The following is a 13,025-nucleotide window of genomic DNA, read 5'->3' as shown; positions in this document are numbered from 1 at the left end:
GCACCTGAGTGGCCCGGCGCATGATCGGCCCCTCCGAATGACGTCCTGCGAAAGGTCGTCACGTGTCGGCATCTACCGTCTCGCTTAGGTAAGGAAAGGATACGTACTGGGACATCCCTCAATTTTGGCTGTGGTATGTGCGCGTGTCCTCCGGCTCCGCCTCCACCTCCGCCTCTCCGCCTCAGATCGCAGCCTCCTGGACGCAAAAGAGGGGAGAGCCAACTGCTGCTGCATCTACTCATAGTATCTGCGACATCTGCAAGGTCAAAGTTGATTTGCTGCGGCTCAAGGGCTGGACTGGGCCATTTTGCTATTCTGATTATTCCATTCTATCCGCCCATAGGATCATGGAAATGTCCCGAACGAAGATGGTGATGGCTAGAACTCGGATGGGGGATGCAACCTGACATGGTACATGCATTTGCCCATCTGTTCCATGAGAACGGTCAGGATGCGTCAAAGTCGAAGGATGAGGATTTAGTCTCCCGATAGACGTGACAAGCCGATTCTGCAATCACTCGGTGACTGGGTGCTAAGACTTCCAGGGTTCTCGCGCTCAGAGACCACCATTACATCACAACAGGGTTGCACGTCTGTGATCCGAAAATGTGAAATGGGCGAAGCTGAGTGGTCACTCGTCTGTGGCCGTCTAAGCGCCCACGCGTGATGGTGTCCAGGATCGTGACGGTATCACGCTGGGCCGCGAAGCCACCGCTCACTCACACACGTTGGTCTAGCTGTCGGAGTCGTCACTTGAAGTGTGCGTCTGTCTTGCATGCAGACCTCGCAGATGGCTAGACCACGGGAGTGTCGCGACTGTGCCGTTGTAATGGTGAAGACGACGCAGTCTGGCATTCCTTTTGACTAGGCTCATACAACACCGCCAACCAGGCGAAGCCAATTCAACCTCACTCGATGCAGGGCTTTGCTGATGCCCGTCTCAATGACGAAGGAAGTGAGACCGAGCCCAGACGGTCGTCCCCGACGTCTTATCCTCTCCCGCAGACCCTGCACACGTTGTCTTTGGTACGAGAGGGGGTGATTGCTATTCTTGTACACCGCGGGAGCATTCCTTATTCCTTATTCCCAACTCAATCGGCCTACCCCACCATACCTCGTGTCTCTGGGCTGGGTCACTGATCTCGGGTGCCCGGGAGCCTTGATGACCGAGTACCCATCAGAGCCGCCCTCAAATCTGATGGGAGAAGGGCAGTGTCTGGATACCACAACTGCCAACTCTCACCAGCAAGTTCCCTCTCGTGTATAAGCGCAGAACCTGAATCCCAAAAGCCAAAAGCCGTGGAAGCCCGTCTGAGCCGGCTTGGCATTCACTCAGTCTTCCCATCCAAGGCTCAACATCACGGACGAGGAAACTCAACGACGCGGCCTACACACCGAAGACGCGAACTCGGCGATCGTAGTTACCGATCCCCGACGTCCGACGTCTTCCTCTATAATGCTTGCGGGTGACATGCGGAACATGCCGTCAGACCAAATGTGGCTGAACGAGTGGTCTTGCGGTCATTATGCTTTCAAGCAGTCGCCGCAAGATACACATCGTACTGCCTATGCTTCGTAGGCGTTGAGGCAGGGATAATCCAGGTGGGGGGAAAAGTCCTTAAAGACCGGGGTGGGCGGGAGTGAAACGGTATCAGGTGCTGAGCAGACCAACGACATTGGTCCCAACGTGTTCAACATCCTTGTGCTGAAGTGTGAGGAGCATCAAGGAAGAAGCCGAGATGGAAACTCAAAAAGGGTATCTCGCGAAATAGCAACGACAAGCTAGGCCATGGAAAGCTGTCTAGCCTGTCTGGGGGAGCGGACCGCATTACAGTCGAGCATCCGAGGCCCTGACATCCCGTCTCATAAGGCAGGGAGGGTGGGAGGAAATGTCTTTTGACTGTCATCGAGAGCACATGAAGAAAGGGGGACAACAATGTCAGGCCAAGACAATGGCACAATGTATGGGGGTCCGCGTCTGTGCCCCGAGATGCAGGAATGGAGATTGGGTGCCCTGAGGACGAAGCTCGAGCTCATGTCTGAGCGTTGAGGAAAGATGGCGCCACGGGTATCTGCTGAAGATTTGGTCTCCGAGAGGCGAAGGGCGAGGAGCGGCAGCATTGAGACTCGTGAGATAGGTAGCCCTTGAGGGTTGTTGTCAGTTGTTAGATGGTCACCGACGTCAGGGTAACGAGATTAGGTTGGATGTATTCATGCAGGCAGGCCGACAAGTTCAAGATGTCATGGTTCTCGATATGCTCCAGAGTGCCGACGTTACATTGATGGTATTACCGTATTGTGAATACTTCTCAAACGTTGATGAAGGCCATTCCCTCTCAGAGATGATTGTCTTCGTCATCATAGGCTTGGGGTGATTTAGTCACGACTTGGCATTTCTTTCGATACTCACAACTCGGCCTAGGGAGAGCTGAAGACAAAGGGAATAGTATTCAGTCGAATTTTGAGAAAGAATGCCGCGAATCAAGGTAACACTGCCAAGTACACTCAGCCAAAACTCTGTTAATGAAAGGGACTGACAAGACGTGCCAGAGGCTGAAGACCATTCCGTCCTGGACGTAGCGTCAGGTACCAGTGATAGCCTCAGTCTCCCTGGCCAGGCCATTCGTGCAATTGTTAATGCCACGAACGTATTTTGGTGGAGTTGGCGCGAAATGCGATAATGCAATTCATCGAGTGATTTCGGTAGCGAGTGGAATGTACCTTTTTTTAGAGTGTACTTTGCCAGATTGAGTTATGCCGCAGGCTGGGTCAAGTTTAAGCGATGCTCAAGTACCGCTTTGCCTGCCATGGAGGGTTTAGGTATGTAGGCAGGTACATGAACGCGTTGTGCGACATTTGGTTTGCAGATGCTCTATGTATTCCCGCTCCCCGCCAGGCACGTTCTGCAATCTCTTTGGTTGGCCATGAGTTTGCAACTCAATATCATATTTCTCTGGGCAAGGTGCCTTGGAAAGCGAGGTACTTTGAAGGGTAGAAGTGACATCTTCCATTGCTGGTTGCATTAACGCAAGACTCCTTGGGAAAGCGGGATGTTGAATGTGCCCCACGCTCCACGTCGGGGATGTCGTCTCGTCTCTCGTAGTCTGGTTTCGAGTTTGTATGTTGATGAGCCAGAAATTCAGTAAACACGGGAGCAGGAGTTCATTCTCTACAAAGAAACAATACGTACTTCTTATGAGGTATCTATGAAATGAAAAGTACAACGAGAATCATCGTCTTCTAGTTCGCCTCGTCTCCAGTCGCTTTGTACTTTTAAACCCCAGGCCCTTGTGTGCCGTCAGCCAATGAGAGATGGTGTCACCTTCGACAAGAGAGGAATATGTCCTGAAGTATGTAGGTAAGGTAGCATGACACTGTGATTATGTGGACGAGTACTTCGGCGACCCCTCTGTTGTTCCTTCCCCGGTCCCTTGTCCTGGTCCCGTCTCGTCCTTCCCAAGTTGCGGAACACCACTTCCTCCATTTGGTCAGTACATGGGTACATGGGAACATGAGTACATCGATACATCCTCCAGGTTCCTTCCTTCCTTCCTTACGTTACCTTACTGCCCGTAACTCTTCGCATTGCTGCTGTTTCTTCCTGCTTCAACAAGTCGACCATCCTTTTATGCTCGGACTCTGCAATCAAAAATCAACATCAGCAGAAAAACCAAAAGGGCGAAAATCGGGAAAGATCAGAAATTCCAAAAAAAGAGAGAGAGGAGAACGGCAACTGCAAAGCACAAGAGCAGGTCACGCGTCGACGTTGGGTTTCCCGCCAGCCTTACCTTATGACGCCTACGCCTACGCCCACGCCCACGCCCACGCCCCGGAGAACTTGACCGGCTCGATCCGATAACCTTTGGATTCTACTTGACGGATATTCTACCTTACGAATACCTACTCCAGTCTCCAAGAGTCTAAAGTCGGCCCTTGCAAGTGCCACAAAACGAAGCACAACAAGTACCGCCTGCCCCGAAGCCTACCTATACAGTAGTATTAGCAGCAGCAGCAGCACATCGTCAACTTCGTGCTCGACAGGTTGCCGCGCATCGCACCGCATCGCATTGCATCGCAGGTTCCCGGTCTACTGCCAGCCGTCAGCCTCCCCCTTCCGCCTTCCATCACCGCCGCATCTTCCTCCGCCATCAACAGCTCCATGCAGCAGGCGACACACATTGAGCACCAGAGAGAGAGAGACCTGCTCCCGCACCACCCAACAGCAAGGTACCTACGGATACATACACACATCCCAGGTCCCAGCCCTCTATCCCCTGGTTTCCACTTCTACCTAGCCCAGCCGCCACCCAGCCAGCCCTTCGAGAGCCCAAGGTCCAAGACCCAAGGGTGTCACCTCCCTCCGCTCCCTTTCTCCACAGCTCCAAAAGTCACTGCTAACATTTCGCTGGGATACAGGACACACAGAGTCCACCTCATACGCGAACGCCCGCCCGCAAGCTCTGAGCCTGCGACCACGGCCGCTCAGGGTTGCTCTACACTACCTAGCCTCACTCGCCCCGTCGTCATTGTCACCCGCCCTGTTGGTCACTGTCGCTGCCACCACTTGCTGCCCACTGCTCAGCATAGCACAGCTTAGCACAGCACGGTATCGCTCCAGGCCCTCCTGAGTCCTGCTTGCTTTGCTTTGCTTCGCTTCACTGCGACAGAAACAGGGAGAGAGACAGTGCTGCAAAACCTGATTCACTATTCACCGCAAACGCAACCGCAGCCCACACACCACCTACTGCCACCCAACGACCCTGTGCCCCGTGGTTACCTTTCAGTCTCTCTTGTCTCGCGACGCGAACTCTCGACCTGATCTTTCTCTCCCTCTCGAGTTTGCTCCCATCGACGACACGACTTCAGACCAACTTATCCCAAATCGAGAAATACAATTCTATTCCTCTATCCGCCGTCTCCGACAATAATTCTCGTCTCTCCCTGGCAGTCTCGCCTGCTACGAATACTCTTTTCTCTTTCTCTCCGTTGCCTTGGCACTCCGTTCCGTCGCACAAAATACCTTCCGCGCCCTGCCCTGCACCACAAAACGCACCAGCACGGGTACTCACTCACTCCTGTACAGCCTGTACTCCGTACTGCCATCCCCCGTTTACATGCTGAGGCAGTAGTCGACACACACACACAATTACAAAGTACACGCACCAGAGGTACCGGGCTCACAACAGACCTAGCGTCAGCCTACCTCCTTGTCCCGGCTCCCCCCCTCCACTGTCGGAGCCTCTCCATTTCCACCTTCCGTGGGTCAGGCGTCAGTGTCAGTATTCCAGTGTTCCATCGGCCTCGTGGGAACTAGTTCGCCTTTCCAACCCTCGCTCTGGTGACAAATCCCCGCCATTCATTCTGTCAACCTGACGAAACCCGACAACCCTACAAACTACAATCACGACGACAAAATCACCCACGGCGCCTACGATCTACGACTCACGACTCGAGATCGCTCACCGTCGCCAACGACTTCTCTCCGACCGGGGATCCGAGCCCCCCTTTCCCTCTCCTCTTACCGAATTCACGCGAGAATCCACGATCCGCCGACCGTTTGCTCCCTTGCTCGCACATCGCAGCCGCCCATCATGAGGCCCGCCGCCCCCTCAATAGAGATCATGGCTACCCAGTCAGCCACGCCGGACTCGCGATCCTCGTCGTCGACAAACTCGCCACTCCCTGCCGACAACGAGGAGTCAGACTTCTTCATCGCCGGCAACGATTCGCAATCATCACTCGGCGTCCCCAACATCGAGGACATGCAGGTTAGCGATGATCCGTGCCAACCCGCCGTCAACCGCCTCCCTAGCGAGATCCTCATCTCCATCTTCGCCAAGCTCAACAACTCAAACGACCTCTTCAACTGCATGCTGACATGCAAGCGATGGGCTAAGAACTCCGTCGACCTGCTGTGGCATCGCCCCGCCTGCACAAACTGGAAGAATCACTCGTCCATTTGCCTTACTCTGCAACTTGAGACGCCCTTCTTCGCCTACCGCGACTTCATCAAGCGTCTCAACCTCGCTGCCGGTGGTCTCGCAGATAAGATCAGCGATGGCAGTGTCATGCCTCTATCCGTGTGCACTCGTGTCGAGCGACTCACCCTGACCAACTGCCGTAACCTCACCGATCAGGGCTTGACCAAGTTGGTGGAGAACAGCTCCTCGTTGCTTGCTCTTGATATCTCGGGCGATGAGCACATCACAGACGTCTCTATCCAAACCATCGCCGAGCACTGCAAGAGGTTACAGGGTCTGAACATCTCTGGCTGCCGCTTGATCACCAACGACAGCATGATACAGCTTGCCGAGAACTGCCGGTTCATTAAGAGGGTATGTTTGCTCTTTGCTTTCCTTGCTCCTTTGCCCATTTTTCTCCCTGCAGGCCTGGCCCGTATGCGCTTTCGCGCTTGGTTTTCGGGCCCCGCATTGCGTTTTGAAAAATCGCTGACATGACTCTCTTCTCCTACAGCTCAAACTCAACGATTGTGCCCAGCTGCAAGACAATGCCATCCTTGCATTTGCCGAGAACTGCCCGAATATCCTCGAAATCGACTTGCACCAGTGTGCACAGATCGGCAATGAGCCCATCACTGCCCTCATCTCCAAGGGCCAGTCTCTCCGCGAGCTTCGGTTGGCAGGCTGTGAGCTCATCGACGACAGCGCCTTTTTGACTTTGCCCCCGGCCAAGACCTACGATCACCTGCGCATTCTCGACTTGACATCTTGCGCCAGGTTGACGGATCAGTCGGTGCAGAAGATTATTGATGCTGCTCCACGCCTCCGCAATCTGGTGCTGGCCAAGTGCCGTAACATCACCGACGTTGCCGTGAATGCCATTTCAAAACTAGGCAAGAACTTGCATTATTTGCACCTTGGTCACTGTGGCCATATCACCGACGAGGCCGTCAAACGCCTTGTGCAGCAATGCAATCGTATACGGTACATTGATCTGGGGTGCTGCATCAACCTCACAGATGACTCCGTCACCAAACTGGCACAGCTTCCTAAGCTCAAGAGAATCGGTCTCGTTAAGTGCAGTAGTATTACCGACGAGTCTGTGTTCGCGCTCGCTCGCGCCAACCATCGCCCCCGGGCACGCCGCGATGCGCATGGCAACATTGACGAATACTATTCCTCCAGCCTCGAAAGAGTCCATCTCAGCTACTGCACCAACCTTACACTCAAGGCATGTTGTCAACCCATGCAAAATTGCTGGTTTCACAAACTAACACTGTCGTAGAGTATTATCAAGTTGCTCAACTACTGCCCACGCTTGACCCATCTCAGTTTGACAGGGGTCACTGCTTTCCTCAGAGAAGAATTCGCCGAGTTTTGCCGACCTCCTCCACCTGGTATGCCATTTTTTGTCTCTCTCATTGTAGGTATACAGACAAACTGACAAGACGTGCAGAATTCACGGATCATCAGCGAGGCGTGTTTTGCGTTTTCTCTGGCGTCGGCGTCACGAAGCTCCGCGACTACCTCAACAACTCTCCCGAATACGAAGGTCTTCGCGACTCTCCTGGTCCTCGGTTCCCGGGACTCTCGAGCTTCCCTGCACGTCGGGCTGCTGATCCCCGCGCAACGGCCGGACACGCTGGGCAGACCAACGGGGATGTTGAAGTTGACGAAGCGGAGGTGCCAGAAGACGACGAGTTTGAGGGCCTCGACGGCAGTGAAATGGCTGTAGATGGCCAGCCCTTGTTGGCACAAAACCTTGTCAACGGCAATGCCCAAAACGGTGTGCCTCCGCCCCCGCCGAACCATGTCCCTCCGGCCGGCGCTGTGCCAATGTTCGCCCAACCACTTGGGCAGGCTCCCTTGTTATTCAGCCCTACCAGCCCCAGCTTTCCACAGTCAACTCGCTCACCAACGGCCGGGGGACCGGCAAATCACCCGCCGCCTTTGGTCATCTCCAGCCACTACTCCCCGACGAGCGCCGGACCCAGCACATCGACGGCGAACGCACTCTCACCGCAGGGCACTAACCTTGGCTTCCCCGCGTACACAAATCGGAGACCTGCACCCCTCGGTGCCAGCACGGCATCAATGGAAGCATCAATGTTGAGCCCGGTCTCGCATCGCAGTCGGCCGGCAAGTGTCATCTCCATGGAGGCATCCATGCTGGGACCTCTGGACCCGGATATGGTTGAGCCTACCACACCAAACGGACAACAGCAGCATTGATAAGCGAAAGGGCAATTGAAGCAGGCTCGTATATCCTTTGGGGGAAGCGGTTGGAGACTATGATACGCTGGCATGAGATACGCAACGACAATATACCCAGGAGCGCGCGGGGAAAACACCGGTACACAGAGGGTTTGGAACAGGCAAGGTTGTCGGTGACCCTTTTTCAAGCTTGGTTGGACTTTTTTTTTGGTCCATGTAGCCTTTTGGCATTGTTTGGCAACACTTGAAAGGATGCGTGTGACAAGCACAAGAGTATCCATCACATGGATGATTGTGTTTGGTTGTGGCAGTTTTGGCAGTCCTAGGCTTGAGATCAAGGGCTCCTCTCCACACACAACAAACGTTGGCCGCTTGGAGGCCAATTCTCATTGACCTGTCATTAGTCGGCGGTAGACTATGGATTTTCATTACACTCTGTCCTCTCTGAGACTGGGAGCAACACGGCATACTGTTAGGGGCGGGTAAGGTTAGTTCGGCCTCGAGGCCGCGGTATCAAATTAGCAAAGCATTGGCATGAAATTAAACCCGTGTTCGGACTGTATGGAATGGTCTCTCTTCTCAGGTGAACTCGATAAAAAAATACTTTCCAAGGTGAATCGCAGGTGTGAATGGCATTGGTGAAGTTGTCAACCTATGGGAAGAATCCCAGAACATTTAATTTGATACAGCCGCTGTCTCCTCGCTGTGCTATGCTATGACGATGTGAACCGTTCGACTCCTGACCCCCCGTGCCATGGTAATTGCATCGCTCTCCTCTCCATCCCTAGAAAGTAGAAAGACAATGAATACACTCAGAATGGCTGTGAAGCATATCTGCCCCATTCTCCTTCCCATCACCAAAAACCAGGAATGATTGGTCCTCCGTCCTGAACCGACTCTGCAAGCTTCTTGGCCACGAAGCAGTGCACCAGATCCCTCGACGCCAAGGCATCTTCCAGACTGTCGTGACCGACCCTACCCTTTTGGATGTCACGACCAAGCATCTCGGATGTCAGCGCCTTGAGGGAGAGTCCGCCAGTCTTGCGCTTCTGGGGCTTCTTCTCGGCGGGACCTCCTCCCTCCGGGGCTTTTTCCGAGGATTCGGGCTTACCGAATGAGATGAGGTCTTCTTCCTCCAACTTGACACCGCCCTCGGCCACGGCCTCAGCAGCAGCTTCAGCCGCAAGTATTTCGGCCTCCTTAGTGGCTCTCTCCACCTCCTCCGCTTCTAGTCTCTCAATCTCGGCCCGCACGTTAGTAGCGAGAATCAAGGAGTCCACCACCTTTGGGTGAATCCAACGCAGCGACGCGAGGTCATTGTGAACGGCGTGTCCAACAACAATGGTCTCGGCGCTCACCCACTCCCATACGGCGGCCCTGACGTTGGCCAGCCCGCCGGTGATACACTTGCCCTTTGATCGCGCAGCCTGCATGTCTTGGCGGGAGACGCCCGAGAAGCGCGTGTTGTAGTGCGCCATGCGGACCTGCGGGTAGACGAGGCTGTCGAGGAGGATCTCTGATGTGAAGTAGTCGACGAGGGTGACGCGGATGAGCTCGGATTCGCCGTCGTAGGCGACGCCCATTTCGCAGTCCATGGCGACGGCGCGGCGCGGCGCCCTCTGACCGGACGGCACGGTGTCGATTCCCAGGTCCAGGAGGGCGTGGGTCGGAGTCTTGTGGAATTGGTGGCGGTCGTGGATTTCGCCCGAGGGATAGTTCCGGACGAGGTGCTCTGGAGCGTACGTGCAGCCTGGTTCGGAAACGTGAACTCTACAGCAGTTCCAGCGCTAAATGCGTCAGCTAGGTCCGACAAAGAGAACAAAAATGAGGCGGAGGGTAAGGGTACCATATTAATAACGCGGCCGGTGTGGTACTGACACTTGAGGACCGGCTTTGCGGGCTTCTCGTCCCCCTTTGCGCCTTCGGGCTCCTCATCGGCCATGGACGAAGATCTGATGAACGTCTTGGTCTTGGGCTGGACGGATGAGGACTTTGCATCGGCTTGTGACCCATTCCCATTCGATTTGAATTTGTTCCTATTATTGGAGCCTGCCTTGGAGTCAGTATCGTGATGGCGATGGTGAGAAGCGACGTGGGGTCCTGGAGAGAAGAGAGGCCGATGGACAGATACTCACAGCGGAGGTTGCATCTGCGGCATCGCTTCTTATCGTCAATATCTCTCTCAGATAGTGGGTTGAGGATGAAGCCGCTCTTGATGAGTATATCTTTCCGATGGGCCATTGACCGCAGGTGGTAGAGGTAGCTCTGGGTCGGCTCGATGACGAGGGACGGGGTCCCATATGGGTTCTGGGGTTGCTGATAGAAAGCCATCTTGATTGATGGCCCGGTCACCGACGATACCGTACTGGTTTTGGTTCACGATGTTGAGGTCTGTATAGGGGATAATTATCGTGGGTGGCGATTCATCAGGCTGAGTCGATGAGCCGGTGACGCCAAAGAATGATGACGAGGAATATGCAGCGGTTACGGCGGTGATGAATGAGCGTCGTCCAGCCGCGACTCCCAGACTTTGAAGAACCAAAATGAGTGAGTTGCCTCCTGCAGGTTGAGAAGTCAGTGGTTCTGGAAGGCATAAGGTGAGATTTTGATGCGGCAGGGCAGCTGCGAAGGTGAGAGGTGAAGTGAGATGAAGTGAAGTGAAGTGAAGGCAGGTTGAATTCAGCGCAGCGGCAGGCAGCGGAGGAAGGGGATCCTGCAGCCGATTGTCTCTCATCTCATGACGCGCGCCCCCCGTTTGGCCGTTTGCTCTTTCCTACCAGTGACGCGTACGCCCGTTTTTTCTGTCTCTTTCTCTCCTTCTTTGTATTTCCTTCTTTCCCTTCTTATTCTGTTTGTTTACGTTGTTCCCTGGACGAGTATTTCTACTTCCAGGTGAGGCACATTGACGATGAATTTGGAGAAACGGCCGGCCCCACTTTGGCTACCCGATGACCGGACGGGATATCTGGACAAGAGAACGGTAGTGTTGATGATGTGTGTATACTGACCCTACTTCTCATATCGTCACAGTTGCACTCAAAATAAAAATCTGACTATGAGCCCCGACCCAACGAATTCGGCCGGGCCAGGATGTTGAAAAAGCTGACGACTGATGGGCGAGTTGCTTTGCTGCACGTCACACGTGATGGCCCAAAGGCCGTGCCTAATGACTGCCGCAGCTCGTCCGCCACGTTGACCCGTGGCTATTTGCTATTTGCTGTTGAGCCGTCTCGTACTACGATTGTTGGAGTAATGAACCAAGTCGAACCTTACGCTCGAGTGGTTTTTGTATTAAAAAGCGGCTTTGGTTGAATTTGATGAAGCTATTGTTCACTATGTGAGTTGTTCTTGAAATTGAAAAGGTGAAATTGGAAACGAAAAAAGATTGAGAAATGCCTCTTCACAAGCCGAGAGAACGCAAAATCACACAGAAAGTGAGTGAAAATAGCCCGAATATCGTTCCAAGACCTTGGAAGTAAGCCCGGAGCCTCCCACCGGTAGATGAGGGTGTCGAGATGGGAAATTAAAGTTGCCATCACGCCTAGAACAACCCCCAGAGCCCCAGGGCATGGAGAATGTCCCAACCTTGATATGTCCAGGCATCCATTTGTTGAAGGGATGAACATGGAATGGCATACCTGTTTGACTTATCAGACTCCATGTTTCAGCCATTCATGAGAGTTTTGGCAGGAGCGTGTAGACAAGTCAAGTTCATAGTGGTTGGTTCGGTTCGCATGCGGGAGGCCGCCAGAGACCGGCAGACGTCGTAGGCCGATTAGGCTCAGCGACAGGAGCATCCCGCTGACTTCTACAAACAGCATAATCGAGTAAAACATATAGGAGTTGATTAGGAAAGCAGGGCCAGATGACCCGGCAGCGGTTGGGCTCTCTCATAATGAATGAGGACCTAGGCCCCTAACAGCTCGTAAGGCGAATCCGCAAATGACGGAAGACGCATAACATGAGAGGAATGGAACGGGAATATTACGAGCCAAAGTGTGGCCTGCTTCCTTGGCATCAGCTGTTGACTCTCCAATCAGTTTACCCCGCCATTCTGCTCACCCACATGGCGGGGTAAAGTGGTGAACATCTCGGTGGAGCTCCTTCTCACCGAACTACACCTTGCTCACCTTGCCCTGCCGGCCCCACCTGTCGATGTTGATTTGACCCACTCAAACGCGCTCTCACGTCCCGCGCGTCAAGGCTTCCCTCAAAACAATGCGATGAAATTCTTTGCCACATCTCTGACCACACCGTACCCATAGGACCGGAAATCTGTTCAAAATGACCGCAGCCAGGAGTGGCCGAAGTCTCATCTCTTCAGATATTACCGAGCAGCCAGAGCCTGTGCAACATTGCGTAGAACCCGTGACCTCGGCGGCGACTCTTGCAAGTAGGATTGAGAGATGACCATCCCTTCTACTTTGATCCAATGCGTCAGTATACCACGCGCTGGATATTTCAATGGCTTCCAAGTTCAGATGAAGTGACAGGGGGGTTATTGGGATGGCCAGCCTCTCTTCGGTCATTTGCCATGCCACTGGTTGGATGCTAGAGGGGGTGTCTACCTCGGTGAAGCCTCCCGAGGCGTTACTCCGTTGCTCGATTCGTGGTGTGGTCAGATTCTACCAGGAAACATCACCCTGAACGGCGACTTCAACATCTTCGCCGATTCAGTTGCGGCAGCTCGGGTATATGTGCTCATGTCTTCCCATTCCCGCACGATGATACCTGTGGCCACGGCGGCTGGCACTGCCTCTGCGTACCCAGATAATGTTTCCAGAAAACTCACGAGAACACTATTCCCGTTGGAAATCACAATTTCTCGCCGACTCTTCAAGGAACCGTTTG

At 53.9% G+C, this 13,025-nt stretch overlaps 2 protein-coding genes across 2 annotated transcripts; one reads left to right on the top strand and one right to left on the bottom strand.

Annotated features, from left to right (window-relative positions):
- Window positions 1–5,591: 5,591 nt before the first annotated feature.
- Window positions 5,592–8,192, top strand: GRR1 (SCF ubiquitin ligase complex subunit; the record flags this gene model as incomplete). The annotated part of the gene is made up of 4 exons (XM_065758761.1): window positions 5,592–6,335; window positions 6,475–7,191; window positions 7,246–7,357; window positions 7,417–8,192. 4 exons carry the CDS (start codon window positions 5,592–5,594, stop codon window positions 8,190–8,192), a joined length of 2,349 nt encoding a protein of 782 aa, XP_065612528.1.
- Window positions 8,193–9,028: 836 nt separating this feature from the next.
- N0V96_009824 (uncharacterized protein) lies at window positions 9,029–10,415 on the bottom strand (the record flags this gene model as incomplete). The annotated part of the gene is made up of 3 exons (XM_053197787.2): window positions 9,029–9,961; window positions 10,021–10,223; window positions 10,310–10,415. 3 exons carry the CDS (start codon window positions 10,413–10,415, stop codon window positions 9,029–9,031), a joined length of 1,242 nt encoding a protein of 413 aa, XP_053044718.2.
- Between the last annotated feature and the right edge of the window lie 2,610 nt (window positions 10,416–13,025).

The sequence above is a fragment of the Colletotrichum fioriniae genome (genome assembly GCF_027942845.1).
Source record: "Colletotrichum fioriniae strain IMI 355084 chromosome Unknown scaffold_13, whole genome shotgun sequence".
Classification (NCBI taxonomy): domain Eukaryota; kingdom Fungi; phylum Ascomycota; class Sordariomycetes; order Glomerellales; family Glomerellaceae; genus Colletotrichum; species Colletotrichum fioriniae.
The sequence above is the reverse complement of the archived record's forward strand: the minus strand, read 5'-3'. Positions and strand labels throughout refer to the sequence as shown.